This window comes from Vanacampus margaritifer, chromosome 18 (assembly GCF_051991255.1).
Source record: "Vanacampus margaritifer isolate UIUO_Vmar chromosome 18, RoL_Vmar_1.0, whole genome shotgun sequence".
Classification (NCBI taxonomy): domain Eukaryota; kingdom Metazoa; phylum Chordata; class Actinopteri; order Syngnathiformes; family Syngnathidae; genus Vanacampus; species Vanacampus margaritifer.
Genome location: NC_135449.1, coordinates 10,182,886 through 10,197,967, shown reverse-complemented (window position 1 = coordinate 10,197,967; position 15,082 = coordinate 10,182,886). Strand labels below are relative to the sequence as shown.

General features: G+C 39.0%; 1 protein-coding gene across 2 annotated transcripts in view; it reads left to right on the top strand.

Annotated features, from left to right (window-relative positions):
• The window catches only part of snx29 (sorting nexin 29), a 135,360-nt gene that overhangs the window by 58,301 nt on the left and 61,977 nt on the right, over positions 1-15,082 (top strand). For both annotated transcript variants that reach the window (XM_077551049.1, XM_077551047.1), the window contains exon 15: positions 11,010-11,116. In XM_077551049.1, the coding sequence (XP_077407175.1) occupies positions 11,010-11,116 (107 nt within the window). The remainder of the gene's footprint in view (positions 1-11,009; positions 11,117-15,082) is intronic.

Sequence of the window (15,082 nt, the reverse complement as noted above, 5' to 3'; positions counted from 1 at the left end):
TACAATTGCTAATAGGTCACGACGGCTCAGTTTCCTTCCTCACCTCATCGCTCCGTCTCTCTCTTTTTTTTAATTCACCGTTAGGCTCAGAGAATATTTTGTTTGACACTAAATGAAACTGTTCTTCTCAACTCTTGAAAGAAGAAAAAAAATCTCCTCTACCCTGCTGTACCTTGTCCTCCAGATGGGAACATCAATTCTTAATGCTCATTTTAACACACTACTACCCATTCCCCCCTGTCAGGCATGCACACAGCCACCACTGGACACTTAAAGTGAACACACTCTCACTTTGCGCCGCCTGAACACCTTCTCAGGAATGTTGTCTACTCGTTTTTAATCAAGACTCCAGAGACGCCAACTCCTCATTAAAAAATACACCACGCTGCGCCAACAGATCAGCAGATAATTAACATATTAATTCCGAGCTGAAGGATAAGGGCGGCGAACAAACGAGACCATCACTTTTTTTTTTGTGTTGCTTTTTTATATAATGTTGTGTCTCGTTATATCGGAGCTTGGCGTTATGTCGTCAGTGCAGAAGATCGATGAATGTAAATGAAGGGTTTGTGCCATGTACACGGTGTAGTATAACAAGCGATATTTATAAAAAAAAAACAACCTCCTTAACTGACTGACGGGGGCTGGTGGGGGAAACTATGGATTTTGATTCTTATGTAATTTTCAATTTTTTGAGGTGCAGATTTGGAGGTTTTCGTTAGCTGTAAACTATAATCATCCACATTTTTAGGCTTTACACAATCGGGATTTTGGGACGGATCAGCGGTCAGCAAGTTTGAAAAACAAAACAAAACAATTGATCACCGCTTTGATCAGAATATGGAGCAATATATCTATTTAAACAACTTTTATTTTTACTCGCCAGTCAACTGCCTCCATTGACGGGGGATAAGGGGCCGCCCACTAAGCCCACTTTTTGAATAGATCGACTGAAATAAATCAGCTTTTCTAAGATACGGTAATTTGTTGAGCTGCACCTGTGCTTCCTGAATTCGCCAATGCCTGTTAATTAATTTGCTCCCCAAAAAATTCAAATTTAAATTTAAAATATTGCCATGGTCCCAAAGACGTATTTATACGTTTACATTTTATTTATATTTTTTTATGCTAGAGCAGGGGTGGCCAAGTTCAGTCCTCGAGAGCCACTATCCAGCCTGTTTTCCATGTCTTACTCCTTCAGCGCAGCTGATTCTAATGATCAGCTCATCAGCAAGCTTTGCAGAAGCCTGACAACGATCCTGATCATGAATCAGGTGTGTTAGTGGAGAGAAACATGGAAAACAGGCTGGATAGTGGCTCTCGAGGACCGAACTTGGCCACCCCTGTGCTAGAGCATGCAGAAGGCTTTGTCGCAGCCTCTGAGCTGCTTGAAGCAATGGTAGTTATTACAAAAACGGTCAGCAGGTGGCAGCAGAGTATAAGAGATCAACCAGGGCCATGTTGCTACAAGCTACTTTCCCTACTGTTTTAAACAGATTTGTGAATAATGATCAAACTTAACTATATTATAATGCTAATTGCTGCAAAACGGATACAGATACAAATATACTTTTTTTTTCCTGATGAAAGAAGAGACTCAATTTTTTCTTTTCGTAGGTTCCATGTTTTTACAGCAATAGAACACAATATTCTATGGGCCTTGCAAAATCAGTCAAAATCCAGTAAAACAGCCGGGAGCGAAGGGGGTTGCTTCAGTGAAAATGGCTGGGAGTGAATGAGTTAAACATTTTAATTACCAGTAGTTGATATTGGCAAGCTACTGGTCCAACATATGCTTTAGCTTCTAATTACATTAGAAACTCAAAAGCAACTTCTGAATAAAAACCCAACATACAAACACAGAATTGAATAGGCAGAAAAACAGGGCTGGACCATTTCCATGTTTATTTTTAATGGAAGCAGGAGACCATTTCTAATAAACAACCGGCGTTGCCAGTTGAGTGTGAGGTATTTCGATATTCCTGGTAATTCATCATGAATTTGCCTTCAGCTTGAACTGACCCTTTTTTTCCCGTTCATTTTAGCCAAGTAGCTCGAATTGTACTTGTACACCACTTCTCAGCAGGTTTTCCTTGCTGTTATATAAGCGCTTCTCTTGACCCCGAAAACATGTCACCTTCATGTAAGAATGGGCGAATTTCTATGCAGGCACACTCAGTATTTCATGCGTTGCTAAACATAAATGTTGTGTCGTCACTCCCTCCCATGGCTGCACGTTGTGCGCTTATTTCAATTTGTGAGTACACGAACGAAAAGAAGTATTGTGCTAAGTAAACGGACATGCATTTTGCATGCGATCTGTTCGCTAAATGTAAATTCTGTCGGCATGTGCGCGCCTCCCGTGAATGCTTAATAACTCTTTTAATAGGTTGCAGCAGATTGAGCTGCCGTGCTTTCCAGCTGAGACGTTTTTGGGTCACAGATTTGTTTTTTTTTCTTAGTAATTTATTTCGATCAAAGGAATCATTATTTGGTTTTGCTTCCTTTTGCTCTCGCTCGTGAACACCTGCTTGCGCACATCGGTCTATTCTTCACCCTGGCAAAAAAAAAAGCGGAAAGATAAACGTTGCTATTATTGCTTAACCATTGCAGAATACCGTATAAAGAAGACAAGAAATGTTCCCTTCTGATGAATAAATGCAGGAATGCTCTTGTGAGGGTGGAAACTCTGAAAATAAAATTCAGTTGAACACTCACAACGTGTTTGTGGATTGTCCCCCACAGCGGTAGGTTTTCACCAGTAGGGCCATGTTAGGCATGTTTTTGTTTGAATTTGTTCATATTTACTATAGACAGAATGTGCTATTAACTTCTTCTTCTTACAGTTATCAAACAGAGTCATCTTTGAACTACGCCTACATTAAAGGGGACATATTATGGAAACACGTGCAAACATATTTGGGTCCCTGGAGTGCTTGGCCACCCATCAAGTGTGAAATTGCACAAACGAGTAATCATTTTTTTAAGCGCTGCTTTTTCCATAAATCGGGTCTGTAAGCAAATGTTTGATTTGTTTTTGTCTTGAAATTGAACTTGCAGATCATGTCATTCATTGGCCATTGATCATAAACCCCTGCACTGATTGGCCTAAAAGTTGAGATTTAGTGTCGTGCCATCACTGTCAACAAATGCCCCAAGTTTCTGACCAAAAAGCAGAAAAAATTAGTTTTTTGGGTGAAATGAAGCATGTCAAGCGGACCAGTACTTGGTCACAGACATTTTTTTGCTGATGCGAAACCTCAAAATCAACTCATTCGAACCCAAAAACGTCTAAATATGTTTTAAATACTTTGCCCTTCACTCCCAAAAACGTATTTCTACGTTTAAAAATATATATTTTTTGTTCTATGCTAGCATGCATCTATGCAGCCTCTGACCTGAAGAGGTGGCTTAAAGCAATGGTAGTCATTACAAAAAAAACAGCCAGCAGGTGGCAGCAGAGTATAAGAAATCAGCCAGGCCGATGTTGCAACAAGCTCTTTTTGCCAGTGTTTTCAACAGGTTTGTGAATAATGATGAAACTTAGCTATATTCTAATGCTAATTGCTGCACAACGGAAACAGATACAAATATACTTTTTTTTCCTGATGAGAGAAGAGACTCGAATCTTTCTTTTGGAAGGTTACATGTTTTATAGCAATAGAACACAACATTCTGTGGGCCTTGCAAAATCAATCCAAATCCAGTAAAACAGTCGGGAGCGAAGGGGGTTGCTTTCGTGAAAATGGCTTGGAGTGAATGAGTTGAGTAGAAAAGCATGTTATAAAATATGGATTTACACATCACAAATCAAACCAAGATCAGCACATGTAATTAATAATTTGCCCCGTTTTCATAGTAACCCGTTAACCAACTGGTTTGGTTCACACAACTCTGTGGCCTGTCCATTTGTAATCGGATCCCTCCATGTGAAAAGCTCCCGTGACACATCCATGCTGTCAACTGTTTTGTTCTCTCTCAGATTATGTGAATATTTGATGAACCTCCGTACGCGCCCTCACATTCATGCCAGTAATATTCAGCAAATCATGTCACTATGCATAATCCCAATATTGATCTCGCACCCCTCCCATCTTATCTTTTCCATCAAAAGCATCCGTGCGACGCCGTCACGCTGGGAGGCGTGGATCTTAAATAAAGGCGCAAAGCTTCAGATTAGAGCAGATGATAAAATGAAACTTTAATAATCCCCGTGAGGAAACTGGGTCACCGCCGAAGTGTGGGAAATAGAAGACAAGCATAGAGAAAATGGAGTCTTGAAGGTAATGCGAGCAATTACAATCAAAGCGCAAGTGCCAGTTTCTTTTGCACATTCACCAAATCCTTCTTTATTGAAAGCTAGTTGTACTGCACTAGAAATTTAACTCAACCATTATTATGGAACCCAGAGGCAGCAGACACAATGAAAACAGCAGAGGCCCTAGAATTGAACCCTGTGGAACACCATACGTTCCGTATTAACACAATTTCATCCAACCGCTTTAATTTTTTTGCTTGACATGGTATGAAGGCATTGCAATAATAAAGAAATCACACAAATCATTTGAATCGGGTGCGTCTTGACCTCTGACGAACCCGAGCCTGACTAGTGCATTTTTCCGATTTTGGTTTTGAGCTCATCTTATTGGCACAGACAAACCTAACCCCTTTAAATCAGCGGAACACAAACATATTTGTCTGCAGTCTTTCAATTAACATTATTGAACCTTGTTGTCGGCAATTTTAGCGATTAGAGTGGTGGCGAGATAACAGGAAAAAAAACATTTTCAGATTTGTTTGTCAATCCCTGACGGAGAAATTAATTTTGTTGAGCCACACGCGGAGCATTTTAAGTTCTCCCAAGCCACAATGAGTGTCGATTTTGGACCAGTGGGAAACAATATGACTGTTGCAAATTAAATTTAGGCGAGGTATAATGATTTAGAAATGATTTCCCACTTTCTGCCACATTTTATATCAACATTGTTTCATGATTGTAATTCTTTTGAAAGCAAATTATCAAAACACAAACAACAAAACCGTGTGGCTCTGCTTCTAGTTAGCTGATGTCGTAATTAAATCTAATCCTGTTTACACAAAAATTTGTCGCCTAATGTGAACCGAATCATGAATGATGATTTTTTTTATTTATTTTTTTGTCGATCAGGTTGTTCTTCCTTTCGCTTATACTTCCGCAACACACACAAAGGCTGCCATTATCTGAGTGCGGGAAACACGAGAAATGAACTATGCACGATTAGAAAATGAAAGAAGATTGCTTTTGATTAGCACTAGTTAATTAACTTTGCCAGCTGCTTGCCTGCTCCCCAGCCAGCCCATCAACAATGCCCGTCTGCGTGATTAACCCGACGACGTTGTTTTTGAATCCTTTGTTAAATATGCGTTTGCCCTTTTTTCTCGTTTTCAGTCCTGTCATTTTACAATGAAAAACAAATGAATTCAGCGTGTTTTGTGTGTACCTTTTCTGTGCCCCCCCAAATGGTCTTTTTTATTATTATGCATGGTGGGAGAGTGGCCGGCCTTCCCCGTACACATGATTGGCGACATGGGACCACTGACGCACCGCGGCGCGGTGGGCTGCCAAGTTAAATAGAACAGCGTGAATGATTGATAAGGTGGAAATCAGGGATAAGAGATGAGAAACAAACAAAGGAGATTGCGCAAATAAAGTTTTAGGAAAAAAAAAAAGATGTGCTATGAGCATGTATTCTTACGCAACCTTGAATGGGCCTCATTCACTATCACGTGTGCACGTACCAATTTGTACGCAAAACATGCGTACGCATGAAATGTGTGATTCATCAATATCTTCGTACTTGAATTTGTGCGTATTCCGCGAACAAATTTAGAACTTCCTCAGACCATCGATCCATCCATTTTCCGACCCACTTATGTGTGCACACAAATAATAACAGTAGGGATAGACCGATTATCGGCCGGGCCGATTATCAGTGCCGTTATTGAACATTTTGACAAATATCGGCATCAGCCTTTTTACGAATCCGAAGGCAGATAAACCTGGCATCTCACTGAGCGGTGAATGCTTGTGAACGTAGTAAATTTTGGGTTTTCATCAGGATTTGTAATTTTTACTGCAAATATTTTTTTTTTTTAAATGTTCAGACAATTTTTCACTATTAGGTTAGCCCGTGAGCTAACCGTTAGTTCACGGGCTAACCTAAAAGCCGTTAATTCGCGAGCTAGCCGGTTAGCTCGCGGGCTAAAAGCCGCTAATTTGTGAGCTAACAGTTAGCTCCCAGGCTAACCATTCACCCGTACGCTAACTCCCAAATAGCTGCTAATTCGCGAGCTAACTGTTAGCTTGTGGGCTAACTGTTCACCCACACGCTAACCCTAGGTTAACTCCCCAAAAGCCGCAAAAAAAAAAAGAATGTTATAATAATATAAGAATATTATGAAATGACTGTATCAATGACTAAAAGATGCAGCCATATTTCTATTTAACATTTTTTCCACTTTTATGTTAAGTCTGAAAATGTAGGATGTTTTATTTTTTTTTTAAACATTTTATTGTATATTTAGAACAGATTAAAAAATTGCAATTAATTACAATTAAAAAAATTAATTACAGACACCCCTAATATATGTTTTTGTAGTTTGCTTTTTGTCTGTGTGGATTCCGCATCCTAGCAGCTGTATGACTCATGAGGTCAACCCAAATCAAGGTGTCTCCTCTCATCTTTTCATACGTGTACATCCGGCTCGTATCAACAAGCAGATCACAGCAGACAGTGAATGTCAGAACTCATCGGTCTTGGTCACAGTTTGCTCTTTCTTGATGTCTTGACCTACAGGCCGTTCAATAAAAAAAACACTTTGGGAAAACTTGCTGTGATGCCTCAACTCTACTCTGCTGGCATGGGGTTACAACAAACCAAATCTACTCAAAACAAATAACCTATTGTTACTTTCTTTTGTTGTTTCCACTCAGGTTGAGAGGGGAATAACCCTGTAATCTCCGTTGATGATCTTTTTGCTGGCTTTTTGTTAACTTTGGCATTTAAATGTGAAAAGGTAAATAAAATAGACCTTAAAAAATCAATCTGCCTAAACAGATTTAGACAGCACCCGAAGGTAGGATTACTGATGTTTATTTACTTTTCACCTTCCATAAGACTTTTGTCCTGCAGCTGGTCTGAATATAGGATATTGGATTAATCGTTCAATATGTCTTTTTACGCAATTAAAACATCAAGGGTAAAACAACTCATAAATATTGGTCAGATCTTTTACTTGGGTCAAAATATTGGGTTGTTTTGTATAGAGATAGACCGGTATGCTTTTTTCAGGGCCGATAATGATTATCGGTAGTCAGGGAGGCCAATAACCGATATTTGAAGCCGATATACATTTGCAGAAAAAAAAGTTTATGTCAAAATGTTTAATAATCAAATATTAATACCTTCAAGCACATGTTTATTAAACAGCTTTTGTGATTTGCAACATATTAAAGGTTTTTTGTTTGTCATCAGCTTTTGCACCAACTATAATGCCAACTCCAAAACAGCTGCTAATTCCCGGGCTAACTGTTAGCTCGCGGGCTAATCATTCACCCACATGCTAACCCCCGGGATAACTCCCAAATAGCCGCTAAAAAACGGCCATTAGGTTAGCCTGCGAGCTAACTGTTAGCTCATCATTCACCCGTACGCTAACTCCCAAATAGCTGCTAATTCGCGAGCTAACTATTAGCTTGTGGGCTAACTGTTCACCCACACGCTAACCCTGGGATAACTCCCAAATACCCGCTAAAAAACGGCCATTAGGTTAGCCCGCGAGCTAACCGTTTAGCTCGCGGGCTAATAGCCGCTAATACGTGAGCTAACAGTTAGCTCGCAGGCTAACCATTCACCCGTACGCTAACTCCCAAATAGCTGCTAATTCGCAAGCTAACTGTTAGCTCGTGGGCTAACTGTTCACCCACACGCTAACCCTGGGATAACTCCCAAATAGCCGCTAAAAAACGTCCATTAGGTTAGGGTTAGCTCGCGGGCTAATAGCCGCTAATTCGTGAGCTAACAGTTAGCTCGCAGGCTAACCATTCACCCGTACGCTAACTCCCAAATAGCTGCTAATTCGCGAGCTAACTGTTAGCTCGTGGGCTAACTGTTCACCCACACGCTAACCCTGGGATAACTCCCAAATAGCCGCTAAAAAAACAGTTACACCAATGTCTCAAGGGATAGAAACAGTCAGGTGAGCACTTGTGGGATGCAAGTCTGCGATTGGGAAACACCTCCACACCCACTTTTGTGCTCCCGATGCAACACATTGCTCATGGGCAGCCCGACATTTCATTGCACACAACACAGCTGCTGGGGAATGACGCTCAGTTAGTTTTGTTATTACACACCAGCTGTCAGCCCAATTTTCTTTAGCCAGGAACATCTGTGGTGTCATACCCTAAACCACTCCAGCACACATTCACTTGTTACGCAACACCCCCCCCCCCCTTGTCTCCTTCTTGTTGGTCCACATTACTTACATACTGACAGCATATCAAGAGGTGTTCTATCAGGAATGTGCATTTGAGTATTGGGCACCATATTCAACAGAAGAAAAATGTTAACATTTATTTATATATTTAATCTTAATATGATACATCTTTCTTCCGTTCTAAATAGTCTATATTTTTTGGGACGGATCAGCGGTCAGCAAGTTTGAAAAACAAAACAAAACAAAACAATTGATCACCGCTTTGATCAGAATATGGAGCAGTATATCTATTTAAACAACTTTTATTTTTACCCGCCAGTCGACTGCCTCCGTTGATGGGAGATAGCGGAGCCCACTAAGCCCACTTTTTGAATAGGTTGACTGAAATAAATCAGCTTTTCTAAGATACGGTAATTTGTTGAGATGCACCTGTGATTCTTGAATTTGCCAATGCCTGTTCATTAATTTGCTCCCAAATTTTTTTTATTTAAATTTTAAATTGCCATGGTCCCAAAGACGTATTTATACGTACATTTAAAAAAACAAAAAACAAATTTATGCTAGAGCATACAGAAGGCTTTGACGCAGCCTCTGAACTGCTTGAAGCAATGGTAGTTATTACAAAAACGGTCAGCAGGTGGCAGCAGAGTATAACAGATCAACCAGGGCCATGTTGCAACAAGCTATTTTCCCTACTGTTTTAAACAGATGTGAATAATGATCAAACTTAACTATATTCTAATGCTAATTGCTGCAAAACGGATACAGATACAAAATAAAATAAAAATAAAAAAAACAAAAAATAATTAAAAAATATGTTAAATAAAAAATTTAAAAAAAAGATAAAATTGGGGGGAATGATTTTTTGTTTTTGTTTACTCAAATAATTCAACAAAAGGTCTTTTGATCTTTAGATCTGAAATTTTAATACCGTCATACCATGATACTTTAATATTTTTGCTCACGGTTATCATACCGTCAGAATCCACTGTACAAAATAGTCTGTATTTTGTTAAAAAAATTAAATATGGTAACATAAATAAAATAAAAATAATTCAAAAAAATATAGAATAATAAATAAATAAATAAATAAAATAAAATTGGGGGAAAATGCTTGTTTTTATTTACTCAAATAAATCAAAATAGGTAATTTTGTTTGTGCTCACGGTTATTATACCGTCAGAATCCACTGAACAAAATAGTCTATATATTTTGTTTAAAAATAAAATTCGGTAATATAAATAAAAATAATTCAAAATATATAAAATAACGAATACAATAAAATTGGGGGGAAATGCTGTTTTTATTTACTCAAATAAATCAAAATAGGTCATTTCGATCTGTAATTTTAATACCGACACACCATGATACTGCAATGTTTGTGCTCATGGTTATCATAATCTAATATTGGCCCATGCCTACGCACATTGTAGTATTTCACACACTTCACACCACTGTAATGTACAATCACAATATAATGAGATGTGTCAAACATTCCCCCTCCTCACATTTGATTGACACTGTCAGATTCTTAAGGGAGCACTACAGTATCTGATTTTGGACGGGTATGTTCTGATGAACCATCAGCAAAGCATTATGGAGCCTTTAGACATGTTAAATTCCCACCACTGTTTTAAGTCCCCTAATTGTCTCTGCTCTCCGAGCGTGTCTTCCCATATCTCCCTTCAAGCTCCGGCGTGTCTGTCTGTGTCAGCGGGGTGTGTTGATGTCGAAATTCCAAAGCGAATTTTCTTCCGTGGTGCTGAAAATCCAATCAAAACCGTTGCCCACCTCCTCCTCTGCAAAGACACAGCGCCTCCATTTCTGCCAAGCCGTGCTGTTCTTTTTCTTTCTTTTTTTTCTTTTTTTTTCACAGAGCGAACCCTATTAGTTGATGTTTATGAGCTTAGAAACAACGCTTTAGGCGCTGCCATGATGACTTAAGCCTGTGAGCGAGCTTCAGTATTACAAAGAAACAATGAGCTCGGTCTGAGAGGAAAGTCTGCGTGGAAAAAGCAATGGAGTCAGGGGGGGGACATTTATCATCTTAATAGAAATGACAGGAACGGCGGGGGGACGTTTGAGTTTCTGACTTACATTGCGGCATCGTGTACGTACAAAGAAAAAGAGGATTTGTGTGCTTAAGCGTCTTTGTGTTTGCTTGTAGAGCCGTGTGCGATTGTGTGTGTGACTCTTTTACTCCGGTGTGACATTAATTCAGTGGAACTGGGATTGGAGGCCCTTGAGAGGCTGCTAGCGTGTGTATTACACAGACCCGCACACCCTGTGTGCGTCATTCTCTCGAATTTTGATCAAAAAGAGTCTAGCAGCTGCAAGTGTCACAAAGTAAGTGAGAGTAGCACTGGTGGAAATGTTTTCCTCCAAGTTCATCCATTCAATTTTTTTCAGTGGCTTTCACAGGTGAGCTGGAGGTAAACCCAGCTAACGAAAAAGCGGTGTACACCCTGGACTGGTTGCCAGTACCTTTTTATTTTTTTAATGTGGCCGCAATATTTTTCTTTCTCTTGCAGCTCTGTCAGTATTACCGCCGAGTGAAGAGCAACCCCCTGCCCCTCCGAGTAAATCCATGGGGGACATTGAGGAGTTGGCGGCCAGCTATGAACGTAAACTCATAGAGGTGAGTGTTTTCTCTTGTTTACCGCTCGCTACTTACTGACTCGCCCCTCGCATGATAGGATGGAGGCGAGCGTAAACCACTGTTAAACCTTTATGAAGTCACATTTTGAAATTCTTAAAGGAGACATATTTTGTAAATTTGACTTTCTAATTGCTTGAATGCACGTAGCTGGGTCTTTGGAGTGCCTATGCAACCATTAAATGTAAATGTAACAATTAACTCATTTGCTCCCAAAAACGCATCAATACGTTCTATTTTAAATATTACCGTGCTCCAAAAGATGTATTTATACTTTTTTAAAATTTATGCTAGAGCATGCAGAAGGCTTGGAAGCAGCCTCTGAACTGAAGAGAATGCTTGAAGCAATGGTAGTTATTACAAAAATGGCCAGCAGGTGGCAGCAGAGTGTAAGAGATCAACCAGGGCCATGTTGCAAAAAGCCGTTTCCCCCACTGTTTGTTTTCAACAGGTTTGTGAATAATGATGAAGCTTAGCTATATTCTACTGCTCACTTTACTAATGCAGTTCGTTTCAAGAATTAGTTCATGAACCAAAGTCATTTTGCCCATTTTAATTAATGGGAATAGAATTAATCGGTTCCAGCCCCAGAATGAAGTTATTAGTTACAGTGTTGCCCCAGTTAGTAACTGTTAACTTTACCAATTACTTGCTTTAAAAAGTAACTTTGTTACTTTTCCATTTACTTGCTTTTAAAAGTAACTAAGTTCGATTAAGTTACTTTACCATCCTGCTTAACATAAATGATAACCGTTTTTTCCATTTAATTGAAAGTGTGTTTTTAATAGTGCATTTTAAGGACAGTTAAAAATAGACAAAAAAAATTACTTATAATTATTGTAATTAGTTAAAAAAAAACTCTTCACTTAACAAAAATAATTGGAAAAAATAATTTATAAAACAAAAGGAGTCTTATTTACTTACTTACTACTGACATATGAAACTGTTAATTTTGTCATGGCAAAACTCAACATTTAAAAAGTACAACCAGTTACTGCCTCCGCAAAATTTAATTTGGAATGTAATGTTTGTGGAGTTTTTATCATGTCCTTGATATTTAACTCATTTGCTCCCCAAAATATATAAACACGTTCTATTTTAAATATTGCCATGGTCCCAAAAATGGAAACAGATAAAAATATACTTTTTCTTCCTTAAGAAAGAAGAGATTCTAATCTTTCTTTTGGTAGGACCTATGTTTTTATAGCAATAGAACACAATAATCTGTGGGCCTTGCAAAATCAGTCAAAATCCAGTAAAACAGCCAGGAGCAAAGGGGGTTGCTTCAGTGAAAATGACTGGGAATGAATGACTTAAGAATGATTGATGTTTCACAATTAATCAATATTGGATTGAAGTGAATCGAATGAGAAAAATCTAAATCAAATCAAACTGAACTCGAAACGTGAATCGAAATCGAACCGATTGAGGAAATTAGAATCGATACCCAGCCCTACCTGCTGTTGGCTTACAAGTAGAAGCATTTGCGTTCTACTAATTAACTGTCAGGGGGATTTGAAGAGTAAGAAAATAGTTTTAAAAAAAATTGAGAAAATATCAACATACTGGATGTATGTGTTATTTCTACCAGTTTGAGATTACTTAATTTATATGTGATTGGCTCAAATGTTCATTTAGTCATAATGCAGTTATTTTCAAATTAGCACAATCCGTATTCTGTGAGACTGTGCAGCAATTTCATTACTTGTGGGTGGTCGCACTTGCGTAACGTTGTTTGCAGTGTACTCTAACTAGGAGATTGGCTATAATATTACCATATGCATGGTTAATCACGTGTCCTATTCACTGCGAGATTGACCGCTGATGTGCCAGCTCCACAGAGACCGTAAGGGTGTTTTAATAAATGTTATGCAAATGAATAGTTAATCCAGGGCTTTCTATTTTTCAAAAATAAATCATTTCTATTTGTTTTTATGCAGGCTTTCACTTATTTATGCTCACGTCGTGCATTTTTGATGTTGTTTACCTAGTTAGTTGTTCATTTGCTTGGCTGCCAGTCACAATTTCCTTCTCACAGAAAAGGCCAAGTCAGGCACTGTTAACAGCAAGTGAGAGCTTTTCTTGTATGTTGCCTTGCACTTCACCTGTAATATAGACTGTAAGTTAATGCAGCGGCAACGCGGGTGCTCAATTTGTGTGCAGGCCGGTAAACTCCATACAGTATGATTTCTTTCATTATTATGTCATAATTCATAAATGATGTGATTTCCAGCCGTACCTGTCAACAGGTTTCTGGGGGAAAAAAATGCGACTGACCACACTATCGATTTTCGGAAAATGTCACATTGAGGCTTGTTGGTTCCTAATGAGGCCTGCCAGACCCAGATAAATATTCCACTGTTTACCTTCATTTACTGGGGAAACACAGCTGTGTTTATGACCAGGCTCTTGTTCAATGCCATTCATGTATCACATTGACGTTGACTTTGTACATTTTTTGGAACCAATTCTCTGGGGGCTGGATGCTCTTTTCCCGGCATCTGTTCTATACTATCAGACAGAAGCACAATAAAAACTAGAAAAATTCCCGCCGAAATTTAGAATGGGACTGCTGACTCTTGTTAATGAGCTGAACAGTTTAAAATTTAAACGACTGGAATCGGTCAAGAAATGTGGAAGTTAACCATAATCAACATCAACTAAAAGTATCTTACTGTCTGATGAAAAATGCAAATTCACACACACACATTTGACTTGGAGACGTCACGCACCCACATTCCATTGATATTGTATGAGAGACGCACACCTCGAACAAAAGCCTGTCACGGCTTAACGGTTCAAGATGCAGATTCAAGAAATGGTTTGGGGAACGCGAGCATGTTCTCACTTTTTTAATCGGATGAAAAATGACCAAATGAGAGCAGGTTGAAAACTTATGATTTATCCAAAATGAAGAGGAAAAAGGAGGCGAATTTAACATGGAAAAGATAGGCGAGTTAGTCCGACTTCTCCTCGCTTAAAGTGAAAATAAAGGTGCTAAATGACACCTTAGTCAAATAAAAGTTAGTTTGTCTGAAAGAAGAGACTTGTCACTACAAAATGTGAGAATTTGATGTCTAGTGAGCAAAGATTGTAGCCATGGTGACGAGTTGAAGTGAAACTTTTGGAAATAGAAGTAGACTTTTTTGTTCCCGCCACTCAAAGGCTAATTGCTCCACAGAGTGTAATAGAAGGCTATTTCACTCACTGTCTTTGAACCCGCACTGGAGGGAGAGCTTTCGTTCCTTAAAATAAATTTCGACACTGAGCTAAAGATGGGAAAAATTGCTACAAAATGAGCTAAAATTCATATCGGTTGGTTAACGTATGCGCGCGCAGCGTGTCTTGGAAAAAGGTGCTTGATCTGTAATTTGTTCCCCCTTTCTCCATTCATTTCCTATGGGACTTTTTTGGGAGTTTTTTGGGAATTGCGTCGCCATGGTAACTCGGAATTCCTAGAAAAGTAATGCCGCACCGAGTCAGATCGAGCCGCATCGTTTGATACCTCATTTGTCCCGGTGCGATCTACGGTACGGGCCGCATTTTTGCGGAAAAATCTGGGGATTTTCTAGGATGGAGAGTAATATGTGCTGCTTTCAGCAGTCCCATAAAAAGAAAAGAAAAATACTTTTTATTGTGCTGGAAGGCAAAAAAATACATGATGACATTAGAAACAATGACAAAAACGTGTTAAATGTTTTTGACGCAGTCGGTGGTGTGGCCGTCTTTTAATTGGAAGGGTACCGGTTCAACACTTTGCACCCCTAGAGAATGCCTAAGTGAGAAATTGAACACCTAATTGCGCCTGATGCATTTAAAAATCTAATTTTCCGCGCCAGCAGTTATAGCTTTATTATATATATTTTTCTTAGAGCCCTTTTTGAAGTTGATAATACAATTTTAAACGTCTAAAAGCAACTAGCTTTCCCTGATGATGGAAAGCCAGTG